The 16,503-nt window shown below is 38.6% G+C and overlaps 1 protein-coding gene across 12 annotated transcripts in view; it reads right to left on the minus strand.

Annotated features, from left to right (window-relative positions):
• The window catches only part of scalloped (TEA domain transcription factor 1 homolog scalloped), a 265,722-nt gene that overhangs the window by 73,551 nt on the left and 175,668 nt on the right, over positions 1-16,503 (minus strand). For 5 of the 12 annotated variants that reach the window (XM_067096655.1, XM_067096664.1, XM_067096658.1 and 2 more), the window contains one exon: positions 10,955-10,981. The exons of the other annotated variants lie outside the window; for them this stretch is intronic. In XM_067096655.1, the coding sequence (XP_066952756.1) occupies positions 10,955-10,981 (27 nt within the window). The remainder of the gene's footprint in view (positions 1-10,954; positions 10,982-16,503) is intronic. 12 annotated transcript variants of the gene reach the window in all.

Below are 16,503 nucleotides of genomic sequence, written 5' to 3' on the forward strand. Positions count from 1 at the left end.
ACAGTGAATGAATAGTAAAACCTGCTCCTACAGATAAGTGAGCACATGATGTCTCCTCGGATGGACTAACAAGTCTTTGAGACATCCTAATCCTTGTACCTCCTTGTAACTCTCTCTCTCTCTCTCTCTCTCTCTCTCTCTCTCTCTCTCTCAGTATTTCTAGCAATTACAAATGAAAGTACAAAAGCCTTGCTTACATTCGTTCGTCCCAATAACAAGATAAAAAAAAAAAAAAGGAATGATGCTACGTTGTTCTTTCTCTCGGTCTCCATAGAAGGTAAACCCTTCCTTCCTTCTTCTTCATCTTCTTCATTCATTCATTCTCCCCTCTTTAAAAGATAATTAAAATCCCGATCTTGGCGCAACACCTCATCTTTGTCGGAAAGTTTTCTCTCGGGGGAAGTTTTCTCTCTCTCTCTTTATTCTTCTCTTTTTTAACTCGATCAATGTCAATCATGTGACTCAGATGATATCTGGTCTTTTATATCTCACGCTGATCTATTAATGCGCCCTGTGTGTGTGTCTCTCTTGAGAATCGTTTATTCAAAGGGAGAATTACACGGGTGATCGGGTGCTGAATAATCTGATTGAATGTGCGTTAATACCTATGCATATCTAAGAATGTTTCTAATTAATTAATGACATATTTAATTAATATAATATAAACATCCTTGTATAATACTCTTCTAATGCAAGCCACATCCGTCTTTCAACGATACAATAATAATATATAATTAATATAAATATTCTTGTATGATACTCTTCTAACGCAAAGCAAGACCCGTCCTTCAACTATACAATAATAACATTAAATTAATTAATATCAACATTCTTGTATGATTCTCTTCTAGGGCAAACAAGACCCGTCCTTTAACGATACAAGAGTATTTAATTAATGTAAACAGTCTTGTATGATATTCTTGTAGTGTAAACAAGACCAATCTCCCATAATCACTCTCTTCCGCAAGAACTCCTCTTTTAGCAGTCGGAGTCACACAACGCGCACTGCCAGTTCCTGTTCATTATCATCGGCGCGCCGTCCTCCTCCTCCTCCTCCTCCTCCTAAAATAATCCATTTTATTGTCTTCGAATCCATTTCGAATTACGAGCGACCGACTTCACCTGGCGTATTTATAACGCGGCAGGCAATCTGCATTCCTCTCCCGACCACAATCACGCGTCATTTCCCTCCTCCTCCTCCTCCCCCTCCTCCTCCTCCTCTCTTCTCTTCTCTTCTGCTCTCCCGTACATTTGTTAAGTCTGCTTTCCCCTCGTATGCATGTGTGCCACGCCCTTTCTGGCTCTCTCTCTCTCTCACTCTCTCTCTCTCTCCTCTGCCTTGTCCCGGGGTTACCTTTGTCTCTTGCCTATTGCCTTTATCCTGGTTCTACTCCCTCTCTCTCTCTCTCTCTCTCTCTCTCTCTCTCATCCATCGTCTACCTATTGCACTATTTCATTCTCTACTCCTGTCCTCTTCCTCCACTCTCTCTCTCTCTCTCTCTCTCTATTCTCCTCCAGCTCCCAACCAACATGGTTATTAAAATCGCCCCGGCACCCTCCCCACGGCACCCCTCCCCCTACCTCCCCACGACGCTCCCCTCCCCCCCTCTTCTCCCTATTCTGCACGTGTCGGATGCTAGTAATGAAAATCCCCATTGTGTGGATGACAGCACGGGGCGAATGAAAGGCAACTAATAAAAGCTTAATACCGTCACACAGATTCCATTTTTTGAGGAATGGGGAGGAGGGGGGGGGGTTTTCAGTGGGAGGGAGGAGGGAATAGAGGAAGGGAAAAACATATGGAGAGGCATTCAACGAACCACCAAAATTGAGGGTGGATGGGGGTGGATAGGTGTGGAAATCATGTATGCTATACTATATATATGTAATATATATATATATATATATATATATATATATAAGTATATATATATATAAGTATACATATACACACACACACACACATATATATATATATATATACATATATATATATATATATATATATATATATATATATATATATATATATATAAAACTTTAAACACAATCCCCAGTACACAAATCACTTTACGAAAGACAAATACAATTAACACAAACCCCGCTGAGAGGTTAAAAACAAGATGTCGGGAAAATCCGCCTTCTGCTAAGCCCTCGGAGTTATGCATGACACACAGACGATCATTCAATTGGAACAGGAAATCTATTTACGGAATGGGAGGGGTCTGTCTCGTTCGGTAATTGGGGGGGGGGAGCGGGCCCCCGAAACTGACTGAAAAAACGCAATTCACCTGATTATTTTCGTTGCAGTGATAATAAAAGATTGATTATCAACCAGACGTAATATAGCAACCAGAGATTGAACTGATCAACCCGTTGACTTTATATATAATTGTGACAATCAACTCATCAAATTCAAATAAATTTTTTATTTGTAACAACAACTTGAGTTTTTTCTTTTCTTTTTTTTTTTTTGGTAGAAAGGAAGGTTGCACACAAACTCATCAATTCTGACATGTTGGTATGATTTGTAGAACCGCCAAGAATTAAAGCCAGTTCTTTGGGAACACGAATCCTACCACATTTCGTATGCACGGCCACAAAATCTGGAGCCATCTGGGACCAAACGAACGATTTTGCACCGACACCAACGCAATATAGTTAACGTAATCACCCAGCTTCAAACAAACGATTGGGCGGTGACACAAACGTAATTATGATTCTGACACCAGGTTAGTTTCAGCTAAAGATATTGCTCTGACACAAACGTAATTATGATTCTGACACCATGCAGGTGAGTTTCAGCTAAAGATATTTCTCTGACACAAACGTAATTATGATTCTGCCACCGGATGAGTTTCAGCTAAACATATTTCTCTGACACAAACGTAACTGTGATTCTGACACCAGGTGAATATCTGGTAAAGTTGTCGCTAGACACAAACGTAATTACCATTATGACACCAGGTAAATCTAAGTAAAAGATTTTACTCTGACACAAACTTTGCGTATTTCTGGAGAAACTAAATTCTAAACAAACGGTTTTGCGGTGACACAAACGTAATTATAATTCAATGAGGTGGGTTTGAGCAACAGATATCACTATGACACAAACTCAGAGCACTTCTTTAGATTCTAAATTTTAAGCAAACGATTTGGCTATGACACAAAGGTAATAAATATTTCTGACACACGGCGAGTTTAACCAAAAGAACATTACTCTGACACAAAACAGTGCACTTCTTCAAGAACCCTAGTTTAAACAAACGATTCTGCGGTCACACAAACTTAAGAGTATTTCTGAAGAACCGGAGTCACAAACAAACGATTTCGCCGCAATATTGCGTTGGTGATAAGCAATAAAATTCAGCGAGACATCTGGATTTAAAGAAAAGAGGTGACTTGCGGCAAAACAAACACGAGCCAAACAGACGAATCCGCCGTTACAGATCATATGAACGTGGTCAATGCCACTGAATGAAGAGAAGCCAGTTGTCAACGAGCCTTTGTAGTTTGAGACGGGCAGAGAGGGAGAGAGGGAGATAGAGTGAGTGAGTGAGTGAGAGAGCAGCAGCAGCAGCAGCAGCAACGACTCAACACCATCAACAAACAATCAAGACAAACAACAGGAAAGAACAAACAACGGCAAAGACAAGCAAGGCCACGTGGCTTAGGCGGGGCTTGACAAAGCGGGGGGGGCGGGGGGGGGGGGGAGGAGAACGCGCTTGATATTGCTGGATTAAGAGGCCACGACGAGCGAACATAAAGAACGCTCCCAAGGCAAGAGAGACAGATTGACACGCTCTCGCTCTCTCTCTTTCTCTCTCTCAAGATACAACTAATGTGAGTGAACGCCCTAGGTGTTAAAGAGTAATCAGCTGTACGCTATTTCCCTGGTGGGAGTTTTCAGCTTGTATGTGTGTAAAAACTCTCTCTCTCTCTCTCTCTCTCTCTCTTGCTTTCCTAAGTGTTTTCAGAAAAATGCTTTTAATCGTTAAGGTGTATAGACATACATTAAAGCAAGCTGTTTTCCTATTAAGGAAGAAAATCGAAAGTATTCCATTACTTTGCATACAGTTACAAAAAAACCGACAAATTTAACGATATCACTGATGAATAATTATGATTTTCTCTCTCTCTCTCTCTCTAAGCAAGGTGTCTCTATTACATAGGAAACCAAAAGTACCCCCATATTCTTAATGCCAATACGAAAAACCGACAAATATAACGATATGTGATGAAAAATTATGACTCTCTCTCTCTCAACAGGTTGTAAAAGGACTTCGTCAAGTGAAGTGGCGGAGGGTCGTGCCCGAAGCAAGCAGTGGCAATTCTCCCGGAGAGCAAAACCCACGAAGGAGCATCAAGCTTGCTTGCCTGCTTGCAGCCAGTCACACATCCTCGAGTCAAGTGAGCCTTGGGAGCACCGCCTCTTGGCCTAAGGAAGTCGGGAGCTCCCTTTGTCGTGAGATTTCGTGCGGAGCAGCTTTCTTAGCGTGCCCTCTCCACAGTAACGAACGTTAGGCTTTAAGAAAAAAAAAAAAAAAGACATCAATCTTACAGAGACATCGATCTTAAAATTGAGAGAGAGAGAGAGAGAGAGAGAGAGAGAGAGAGAGAGAGAGAGAGAGAGAGAGAGAGAGAGAGAGTAACGAATGTTAGGGCTTTTACGTAAAAATAAAAAAGACATCGGTCTTCCAATTATATATATATATTATATATATATATATATATATATATATATATATATATATATATATATATATATATATATATATATATATATATATATATATCATGAGAGAGAGAGAGAGAGAGAGAGAGAGAGAGAGAGAGAGAGAGAGAGAGAGAGAGTAGAGGATTTAATATTAACCCAGATCCGACGAATCTTGAGAATCATGCCAATGAAATTTTGAAAAATTCCATCTGATTATACCAAGATTAAAACAAATCCATCAGTAGAGAGAGAGAGAGAGAGAGAGAGAGAGAGAGAGAGAGAGAGAGAGAGAGAGAGAGAGAGAGAGAGTCTACTAACAGGAAATTTTTAAAAATTCCTTCTGATTATACCAAGATGAAAAAGAAAGTTGTCATATGAAAAAAAAACTCTAGGCAAAGTTTTAAACAAATCCATCAGTCTGAGAGAGAGAGAGAGAGAGAGAGAGAGAGAGAGAGAGAGAGAGAGAGAGAGATTCTACCCATATTATTTTTTTGAAAAATCGCATTAATTGTACTAGGAAAAAAGTTAAATTTGAATCAAAATTTTAAACAAATCCATCACTGTTGAGAGAGAGAGAGAGAGAGAGAGAGAGAGAGAGAGAGAGAGAGAGAGAGAGAGAGTCAACTGAAATAGGAAAACTTAATAGAGAAACCACTCAAAAGAAACCAAAAAAAAAAAAAAAAAAAAAAGGAGAACTGCATCACTGTCTTTCCGAAAAATCCTTCACTCCTCGCTTCTAGGAAACCTCTCACACAGCCGCTAGTCCTTCTTCTTCCTCTTCTTCGTCCCAAACAACCTACCATAACAAGAGGGAGAGTTTCTGCCATCTAAGGTGGCCCCCTCCCCACCCCTTCCCTTCCTAAGAACACCCCTCCCCTCTCCAACGCATGACCCACAAGCAAGAAGGAAATCCTCGCAGCCTCACCAGAGCATCATCAAACCGAACGCTGAAAAAGATACGCGCGCGCGCACACAGCCCCATAATTAAGACCAGGTGCGGAGGAGAGTGAAGAGAGGTCGTATAATAAAAATACGGTCGTACGAGAGAGAGAGAGAGAGAGGGAGGGAGAACAATAATGGGGGTGGATGATAAAGAAGAAAAGGGGAGGATGATGATAATGCCGGGGGAGGGCAAGGAAGGATGGAAGGATAGCATCCCATACAGAGCTTATTACTCTCTCTCTCCTGCAATTGTCATCCAAAGCTCTCCTTCTCCATATAAATGGAAAAAAAAAAAAAAACACAATTCAGTCCTTTCTGAGTTATAACAATCGCAAGCAACACAGACTTAATAAAAATAAAAAGCAGATTTTTAAGAGTAATTTATATTTTAAAAAATAAAATTATGAAAACAACACGGTTTCACAGAACCGTTTTCTGTTCAGTGTGAAATGTTATTCATATTCTTGACATGTTACATCAAAGATACTAAGCGAAGATAATGTACTTTACAGCCAATGTCTAACATCTGGAGCTTTCAACCTTCTATAATGTGCCTCGTTATGATTGAAAACCGCGTTTAATTTCAATTAAAATGAAACCAGGAAATCGAGAACAAGAACGAACTCTCATAATTTATTAAAGTCAATGTAGGGGATTGAGTAAAACGCCACAATAATGCAAATGGGAGACTGTATTTCTCCAAAATAGAAAAAAGGTTAAAAAAATAGTCTCTCATTTACACTACTGTGGCTTTTTTACTCATTATTTCTGGTCACAATATAGTGATGCACCACAAAGACTGTAGGGAATTATTTACTTTTGTATCTGGCTGTAGGACAGAATCAGTAAGAATGCCTTCAGAGGTGTTCCAAACGCAAATTATCTCCCACATCCAACACACGTACACAAAAGCCACTTTTCCTGTAACGTGAGTTACAGAAACCATAAAGAACTGCAGAAAATGTCCCCAGACTACAAGCCAAGCACCATTGCCGGCCATTCGCACACTCATACAGCCATCGAGTCCCATCCCTTGACATCCAAAACCCTCTCGCGCTCGACCGGCACCCGTTCTTTATCATAACCGATGCCCTTCGCCTCTTCAATCCGGTCTAGGGCACCCTCCACACGGTCCCCCCCACTCCCCCCCTTCTATCCTCCATTCCCCCCTTTTCCAACTGACATAAGGGGCTCATAAACTCTTTCTCCAACGACACCATCTATCATCCTTAGTTCTGTTATCTCTCTCTCTCTCTTTTTCGACATTCTCCCTCCCCCTGAGAGGAGGGGCCGACCCCGTCGTCTCTCCCACCAACCCTAAAGGCCGAATTACACCGGGAAATTATCCTCCGACTCACCATTAACTTGATCGAAGACCCAAGCAATTAACAATGACGTGAAGGGGGGTGGGGGGAATCTCATATTAAGTAATAAGACGAAACGTAATGAGAGAGAGAGAGAGAGAGAGAGAGAGAGAGAGAGAGAGAGAGAGAGAGGACAACTGGTCACAGGCATCAAAACAAACTTTGGCGTTACAGTCTTAAATATAAGACAATGAGAAAGTTGTCTATGTCATTAACAAAAAAATTAATATACATCAAAACTACATTAGAGAAAACAAGAGATATGATTAGAAGGCTTTTTTAATCTTACTTTTTATCTAAGGTAAAAGCCGTTGACTGCTATAGGTTTTTCCCTTTATTCCTCCAAAACTCTCATAGAGTGATCCAGCGCTTCCACCCTCGTCACGTCGCATCCACCGTTCTCTTCGAGGAAACCAAAAATTGAGCATCGGTTAAATTCTTGGGATTCCTTCTTGTCCCGTGAATGGAGAGGGGAAAAAAGGGGTGTAGGTGGACCTGGGAGGGGATTACACATGACCTCCCATAACCCTGACCCTCCCTTCCCTCACCCCCCACCACACACACACACACCAAACTTTGCTCCTCCCATCCCCCCTCCAGTCTTTCTTTCCTAGCCCCCTAAACCCCAGGCCATGACAGGAAACCCCTCCCCACCTTAGGCTTCATCTCATTCTCTTTTTCTCTGTCTCTACCGCCAAGTGCTGCATAATACAATTACTGTTTCCAGAGTCCATCGCGCCTTTATGAGCTTCCAGTACTTGATTTGGGGTTTCATTTACATTATCCTTACGTACTGGAATGCGAATAGTCCACGGTACGTACGCATACACAAACATTCACGTACTTGATTATCCATAAATGGATCATGCTTCGAATTCACGGTATAACTTGGCGTAGCTTATACGGGAGTGTTTCCATACCGTATACACACACACACACACACACCTAGGCCCCTTCAATATTCTTAAATTAATTTCACACGCAGCTATACCACTGTGTACATTCATAAATTTGTTCCCGGACTAAGGTCACGTACGGTGACCTTGTGTGTCTCCAAACACTTAAAACAAAGGTCAGTGTCTTGTCTTCGACCACTTATAAACATAAGGTCAGTTAGTGTCTTCGAACACTTAAAAACATAAGGTCAGTGTCTTCGAACACTTAAAAACATATGGTCGGTGTCTTCGAATACTTAAAAACAGAAGGTCAGTCTTTGAATACTTAAAAACATAAGTTCAGTGTCTTCGAACACGTAAAAACGTAAGGTCAGTGTCTTCGAACACTTAAAAAATAGGGTCAGTGTCTTCGAACGCGTAAAAACATGAGGTCCGTGTCTTCAAGCACTTAAAAACATAAGGTTAGTGTCTTCAAATACTTAAAAACAGAAGGTCAGTGTCTTCGAATACTTTAAAACAAGATCAGTTTCTCCGAATGCTTAAAAACACAAGGTCAGTCAGTGTCTTCGAACACTTAAAAAACAAAAGGTCAGTCGGTGTCTTCGCATACGTAGAAACAGAAAGGCAAGTGTCTTCGAATACTGAAAACATAAGGTCAATGTCTACGAACACTTAGAAACATAAGGCCATTGTCTTCGAAAACATAAAAACATAAGGTCAGTATCTGCGAACACTTGAAAACAGAAGGCCACTGTCTTCGAATATATAAAAACAGAAAGGTCAATGTCTGCGAATACTTAAACAACACAACTCTCACGATTTACAGAACCAAATCTTCTCTGAACGAAGAAAAATATTCATAATAAAAAGGAAAAATGAAAATTGAAATTATGATGTAAAATGAAGGTAAATTTGGAGACGAAGAATGAGGGAGGGGGTGAGGTAGACGCTATGGTGGTGAAAAGTGGAAGATGTTCTTATTAAATATGTCTTCCAGTCTAGTGAATTTCCACGGAGAGAGAGGAGGAGAGAGAGAGAGAGAGAGAGAGAGAGAGAGAGAGAGAGAGAGAGAGAGAGAGTAATAATCTTTCATCTTACGACAAAATGAAGGGAAAGGGGAAAAAAGAGGGGGAAGCGGAAGTTTGCCCCCCTTTGTCGATTCCACTAATGCTCTTTTTACTCAATCTATTAAAAACCCGACACCGGGAAATATGTCGGTCGAAGGAAGAAGCAAACCAGGATAAATAACGGCTAGATAATAACGAGCGATTTCTGGTACAACAATTTCTATTTCTTTGACAACAATTGCCGTTTATAACGTGAAATAATAATATGCGTACGTGTTTAATCCGAAATATAAATAATTGTTTTCATATTTATTATTATTCAAAAAACTTGTGAGTATAAGATGACTGAAAAAGGACCAGAGCTATATTGTAGCTATTCTGAAAGAATAACAACTAATACAGCACTTTTCTTTGTTTATCGTGTGGAACGAAAAATACATCCACACACGCACACACACACTTATTAAAACCCATTTTGGAAAACATGCGTCACGAAAACCAAATGAAAACACCAGGAAGGAAATGGACTTGAAAAAGATTACATTTAAACTCTTGAATCAATCATTTTCCCACAACGCTGAGTATCCAGAACAGGTGTTCATCACCCGATTACACTAAGAGCTTATTGCGTGAGAAATGATAAATATAATTCAACTCAACGCTGCTTGGCCAACATTTCGCTTGAAACTCCCTATTTAAGAATACTGTTCTATGCCACGCAGAAAATAGATTATCTACTGACGGAGAATACTTGTCCAGTGGGTTCAACTCCCCCCCCACACCTTCCCCTTCCCCAGGGGGAGGGTTAATTACCAAGTTCGGATTCTTCCCCTTTGTAGAATATTACTCGTAATATTCGTTGAAAAGATATATTGTCCGACCTCACTCTGCAATAGGAAACAAGGTGCCTTTTCCAGAGCTATGGTATCGAATTTTGGTTCGTCCAGCAATATATATGTAAATACTTGTCTAATTCATTTTGAAATATGTACAGTGGTTGATTGATGATGGCTGAAATTCAAGCAAAGATGCAATGCTTTACTACCTTAAAACAGATCTCCTTGTATTTCAGTAATTTATTTGTATTTTTATCTGTTTATTTACTGATTCGTTAATTTATTTTTTAATCTTTCTGTATTTTCCATTGCCTTCTGTTCCTTCTTTCAAATGAACGCCATATTCTTTGGAGCTTGAATTTCAAGTCAATGGCCCCTGTGGGCTTGGTCTATATGAACAGAATACAGCTTCTGAATAATAATAATAATAATAATAATAATAATAATAATGATAATAATAATAATAATAACAGAACGCTGTAGGTTAGAGTACGAGAGCAAATAACGAATGACGAGCAATCTCGATTGAATTACCTATGGTAACGGTTGGGCCACAGACCATTTAACACCCATGCTACGACTGCGTAGGAACTGAATGGTGAAGATTTGCAGCTTTCATGAATGGGACGGTAAATCGGGAGTAGAGCCCAATTTCATTCCGGATATGTATGATATTATATAGCTTTCGTGTCTACACTTGATGGTTACTTAATTTTATCGCTTTCAGTCCAGCATGATAGGGAAGGTTATGCAAATGTTCTTCTTTAGTTTGTAATTATATAATACAGCCTTGAGTTGTTCTATTTAGCTGTAGTTTGTAGACTTGAAAGACATATTGGTCAGCAGCAACAGAGAGAGAGAGAGAGAGAGAGAGAGAGAGAGAGAGAGAGAGAGAGAGAGAGAGAGAGAGAGATATTCATACAAAAAACTATTTCTACATACTTTCAACCTAACCTTGGCAGTCACATACGCGATAAAATGTTAAACCTTCTAAAAATAAATTGCGATAACTGTGGATTCAGCTCAACAAACCATTCAAATCCTAAAGCACAGAATTGATTAAATTAAATGTACTTCTTCACTATCAATTATCAGCAACTTCAGAATTTTTAAGAGCAACTTGTTTACATACCATATAGACGCACCGCGGCATCAGTACCTAAAAAAAGGACAGGAGCTCTATACCACAAGGAAAAAAAGGCATATGAAATTATTCAAGAAACAACATTCATAACAAAAGAAATAACCATAAAAAAATCATCACATTCGCTTCCATTCACAGAAAGCTGATTACCGTCACCACACACCGCCTGAGGCGCCCTGCCTCTCTGACTGACATAACATTTGTCAGATGAATGTCGAAACAGATGTTTCTACACAATGGTAAAGTGATTCAGAGGTTATTCCAAGAAAAATTATGAATTCCAAGAGGGGTCCTACATAACACCTGCAAGGTCGTGTTTTTTTTTTTTTTTTTTTTTGTGACACACATACACAAACAGCTGTTACGCGCACCTGATGGATTCTATTCCTGGGAAAGCCATAACAACAGCTCATGAACACAAGAAATAAAGTTAAATATAAACTGCAATCTCTCTGACAGTGAGGGAATTGTATCTAGTTCAATTCAGATGTTTCCGTTAATTTCACTATGTAGAATACAACGAGAACTACGATCAGAAGCTTCTACAATAGAATGTTTATATATTGACACTGACATTATACAGAAAAGGGGGAAAAAATAAGTACACTGACATTATACAGAAAAGGGGGAAAATAAAGTAAATAAAAATGAATCAACAAATAAACTGAATTGTGTGTACATATAAAGAAAATATAAAACTTACTTGACATTACACTCCAAAACTATAAGGTTAGTACATTCTCACAGCCCTCATCTCTCTCTCTCATACGCACTCAGACACAAATACTTAGTTACCTTATGCATCTTCCACCCACACATCCAACTGCTCAGTGTCAGCCAAGACATGTGTCCTCTCTCTCTCTCTTTCTGTCTTCAAGGTCAAAGCGTCGCTCTTGGTCTCCTCTCCGCCTCCCCCCACCTTCCCCCAAGTAAGATTTTCACATCAACTGCCACACTCATTAACCCTGAATGACCATATCCCCCCGTCCTATAACCAAACCGTCCCCCCTCCTCTCCAATCCACCCATCCCACTGGCATCAAACCAAGCCCGCTGCTTGTCTTACCCCTGCAGAGGGCCAACAAGGGCATCAGCTCTCTCTCTCTCTCTCTTCAGGGAAAAATACATTTCTCTCTCAGCAAGAAAAAATAAATACATATCTCTCTCTCTTCAAGATGTAGATTAACACATGTAAGTAATCAGTATTCCTTCGGTACCAAAGAAAAAAAAAGTGAAAACAGACTAAGTAAACCTCTCTCTCTCTCTCTTTCTTAGACAAGGAAAAAATTAACACATGTCTTCTCCTTTCTTAGGAAGAAAAAATTAACACATGGAAGTAATCCGTATTCCGTCAATATCGTAAAAAGAAAGGGAGGGCCTAGGCGCCGTAATTTCTCTCTCTCTCTCTCTCTCTCTCTCTCTCTCTCTCTCTCTCTCAGGATGTGGAATCTTGGATAATGAAATTATTACATGGCATTCGTTATATATATTATTTTTAAATATAAAAAATACAACCTCACGCTGGCAGGCACTGCTGGCCTCATGGATGTAACTTATATTCATGCTAATGGAACCTTTTCACCCATCTACTTTGAACACTCGACAGTCCTTCAGGACAGTTTTAAATATTCAAGATCAGCTAAACACTAAACAGACTGAATTAAAAGGGGGTCCAGTCTGGACGAACAACATTCACCTCTCTCTCTCTCTCTCAAAGAAAGATACATTTCGCCTCACAAACAACGGGGAGGAGGTGAATTTTGTTCGTCCAGTCTGAGGGAACAAATTCACCTCTCTCTCTCTCTCTCTCTCTCTCTCTCTCTCTCTCTCTCTCTCTCAAAGAAAACTACACTTCGCCTATTTAACAAACAACGAGGACTGATGTCACCCCCCAAAAAAAAAGAAAACGATGACAAACTCATAAAACAAAACCGACTACTCAAGTAGCCTGTTACATCTCCCCCATCGACATCCAGAACTCTCCAACACCATCATCATCGTCATTCCACTCCACCACCACTCCTCCCCCTCCCCCACCACTACCCCTCTTCATCGCCATAGACTCCGTCGTCATCCTCTTGAGCAATAGGATCTCGGATACAGCTACGGCATAGGCATAGCTCCAGGAGCAAACACATTTCCAATCGGTATATAATCTGGGATTGTTGTGGATCCCTTATATAATGAACCTAACGCAGAATATAGCATATTACGTGTCTATACTAAGCGACAGAATGATGTAAACGTTGTCGAAAATGTTATGAACTACACAGATGTGTAATTAGCAAAACCCTTACCCCGTAGGAGGGGTAGTGCCGTCAGTGCACCAGATGCGGTGCACCGTAGGCATTCCTTTAGGTTCTTTGCAACGTGCCTTCGGCCCCTTGCTCCAACCCCTTTCGTTCCTTTTCCTGTACCTCCTTTCGTATTCTCTTTCTTCCATCTTGCTTTCCACCTCCTAACAATTGATTCATAGTGCAACTGCTTTGAGGTTTTCCTCCTGTTACATCTTTCAAACCCTTTACTGTCAATTTCTGTTCCAGCGCTGATTGACATCATAGGTCCCAGTGCTTGGTCTTTGGCCTAAATTCTATATTAAGTGCTATATTAAGGATTACTTAGGGTTACACGAAATTTCCGTGCAATAACTGACACGTTTCCTAAATCTGGACGTATGGAGTCTAACTGTCACCCCTGACAAGGAAAAAAAAAGGGACATATTAAAATTATAATAATGAACGTCATAAACACAGATGATTCGTGATAAAATGCAATACTTGCTCCCCAAAAATTACTTAGGGGTTACAAGAAACCTCTGTGCAACAACTGACATATTTCCCAAATCTGGACGGATCGGATGAAGTTAAACGAACTGTCAGACAGGTGACATAAAAAAGGACATATTAAAATTATTATAATGGATGTCATAAAATACAACACTTATTTCCCAAGACTTACTTAGGGGCAACACGAAACCTCTGTGCAACAACTGACACATTTCCTAAATCTGGGCGGATGAAGTCAAACACTGTCAGCACAGGTGACAAGAAAAAAAAAAAAGGGGACATCATAAAAGGTGATGGGAAACAAGACACAACCGACCAGAGAGAGAGAGAGAGAGAGAGAGAGAGAGAGAGAGAGAGAGAGAGAGAGAGAGAGAGAGAGAGAAACATCGTTGACAGAAACAATGGCGAATCAATCGGTCTTAATTTGGTACGTAAAGCCGTGGCTATACTACGTGACATATGCAGAAAATAAAAATGCCTGCAAAAGAGCACTCCCCAGAATGCAACAATACCGCTGAAAAGGTAGAGTTATGACCGGCATTTAAAAGGTCAATGAAGCGCTGGAAATTGATGGATAGAGCCGTGCTGAAGGATCATTCGTTTCCTATCACGGGGTTTTAGACACGTTTCATGTATATATACATATATATATATATATAATATATATATATATATATATATATATATATATATATATATGTATATATATATATATATATATATATATGTGTATATATATTATATATAGAGTATATATATAGTATATATATATATATATATATATATATATGTGTGTGTGTGTGTGCGTGTATATATATATATATATATATACATATATATATATATATATATAATATATATATATATATATATATATATATATATATATATATATATATATATGTAGAATCTACTAGCACTTTTATATGTATATATATCACAAACATTAAACATTTGCAGCTAATGTTTGATATGTATGTATATATATATATATATATATATATATATATATATATATATATATATATATATATAATTATGACTGGAAAACAATAAAACAAAAAATGTACACTATAAACACAGGAAAACAGTTCCATTTTCGTTCATGCTAGTGAAATAGTCATGCAATCAACTACGCAGGTGCTAAAAATCTGGTTTATTCTATTAATGGGTTGGAAAGAAACGTGACCGAAGCAGTTTTACAAAAAAGAAAAAAAAAATTATAAACATCAGCCAAGGAGTATATAATCATGATCTACCATCTCGGAAGAACTACCTAATCGTATACATTTTAAAAAGTATACGATTTTAAAAAGTAGCTCAATGGGTTTTAAGAATTTAACAAGTTCTAAACAGGTAGTTTATCAGAGATTAACAGCAAAGGTGTGAGCCAACCTGCATGAAAAATAAAAAGAAGATTTGATAATGGAGTGATCACCTCGATCACAATTCAGGTTAAGGCTCTTTCTCCTGTCACGTGCTATTATTTGTTCCACTGTCTGTTTATTCGTATACACCATCTATCTATCACCCTAGGATATGTGTAATTATATATAGTTCTACCAACATTTATTACTCCTCTTGATGAATTCGGTCAGAACTTATCTATTTCAATTTTTTGCATGGCCACGAAGAAATTTCAACAGCAAAGTGCATGATTTTGCCTTTACTTTATTGCAATTTCAGGTAAAAGAGAACGATATTGGTTTCAATTTCCTCGTGACTGAATCATATTTTTATGTATATATATACAATATATATATACAATATATATAATAAGTATATATATATATATATATATATATATATATATATATATATATATATATATATATACATTGAATCACGAAAACATGGAACGATGAACATATAAATAAAAGCAATGCACACACACACACACACACTATATATATATACACACACACACATATATATATATATATATATATATATATATATATATATATATATATATATATATATACTGTATAAGATGACGCTTCCAGTTGATAAAAATGACAATTTTAAAACTGAATAAAAAAATCCAATTTATTACTTATATATGAAAAAAAATCAATTTGTGGCACTTACAAATAAAAAAAATTACTCAGATGCGTAAAAAAAAAAAATGTTCTTTCCAATGCGCAAACTTTCCGCCAATAATAACCGAATAGCCTTGTGAACGGCACGAGCAACAGAACCAAACATTACTGTTACAGAGAGGTCGACGTAATCGGGGCTCCATCATTATTCATAAGACAAGACACACACGCAGTCTCCCTCTCTCTCTCTCTCTCTCTCTCTCTCTCTCTCTCTCTCTCACTACAGAGACATTTAATTTTTACTTGAACTTCTCGGTATTCCCTTTCCTAATATCACTAACAATTTTACTAATACTATTGACATTTTTTGTTGTGTGTGTGTGTGTGCCGATGATGTGCAAGTATTGAGAGAGAGAGAGAGAGAGAGAGAGAGAGAGAGAGAGAGAGAGAGAGAGAGAGAGAAAAATTTATCCAGCTGTTACATGTACACGTCTGACTGCTAGAGAGAGAGAGAGAGAGAGAGAGAGAGAGAGAGAGAGAGAGAGAGAGAGAGAGAGAGAGAAAATTATCGTTACTGTTTTAGTTGTCACGTGCACCTGAATGTCAGAGAGAGAGAGAGAGAGAGAGAGAGAGAGAGAGAGAGAGAGAGAGAGAGAGAGAGAGATGAAATTTATCGTTTTAGCTATTACGTGGACTTGTATGATTGTGTA

The sequence above is a fragment of the Macrobrachium rosenbergii genome, chromosome 53 (assembly GCF_040412425.1).
Source record: "Macrobrachium rosenbergii isolate ZJJX-2024 chromosome 53, ASM4041242v1, whole genome shotgun sequence".
NCBI lineage: Eukaryota > Metazoa > Arthropoda > Malacostraca > Decapoda > Palaemonidae > Macrobrachium > Macrobrachium rosenbergii.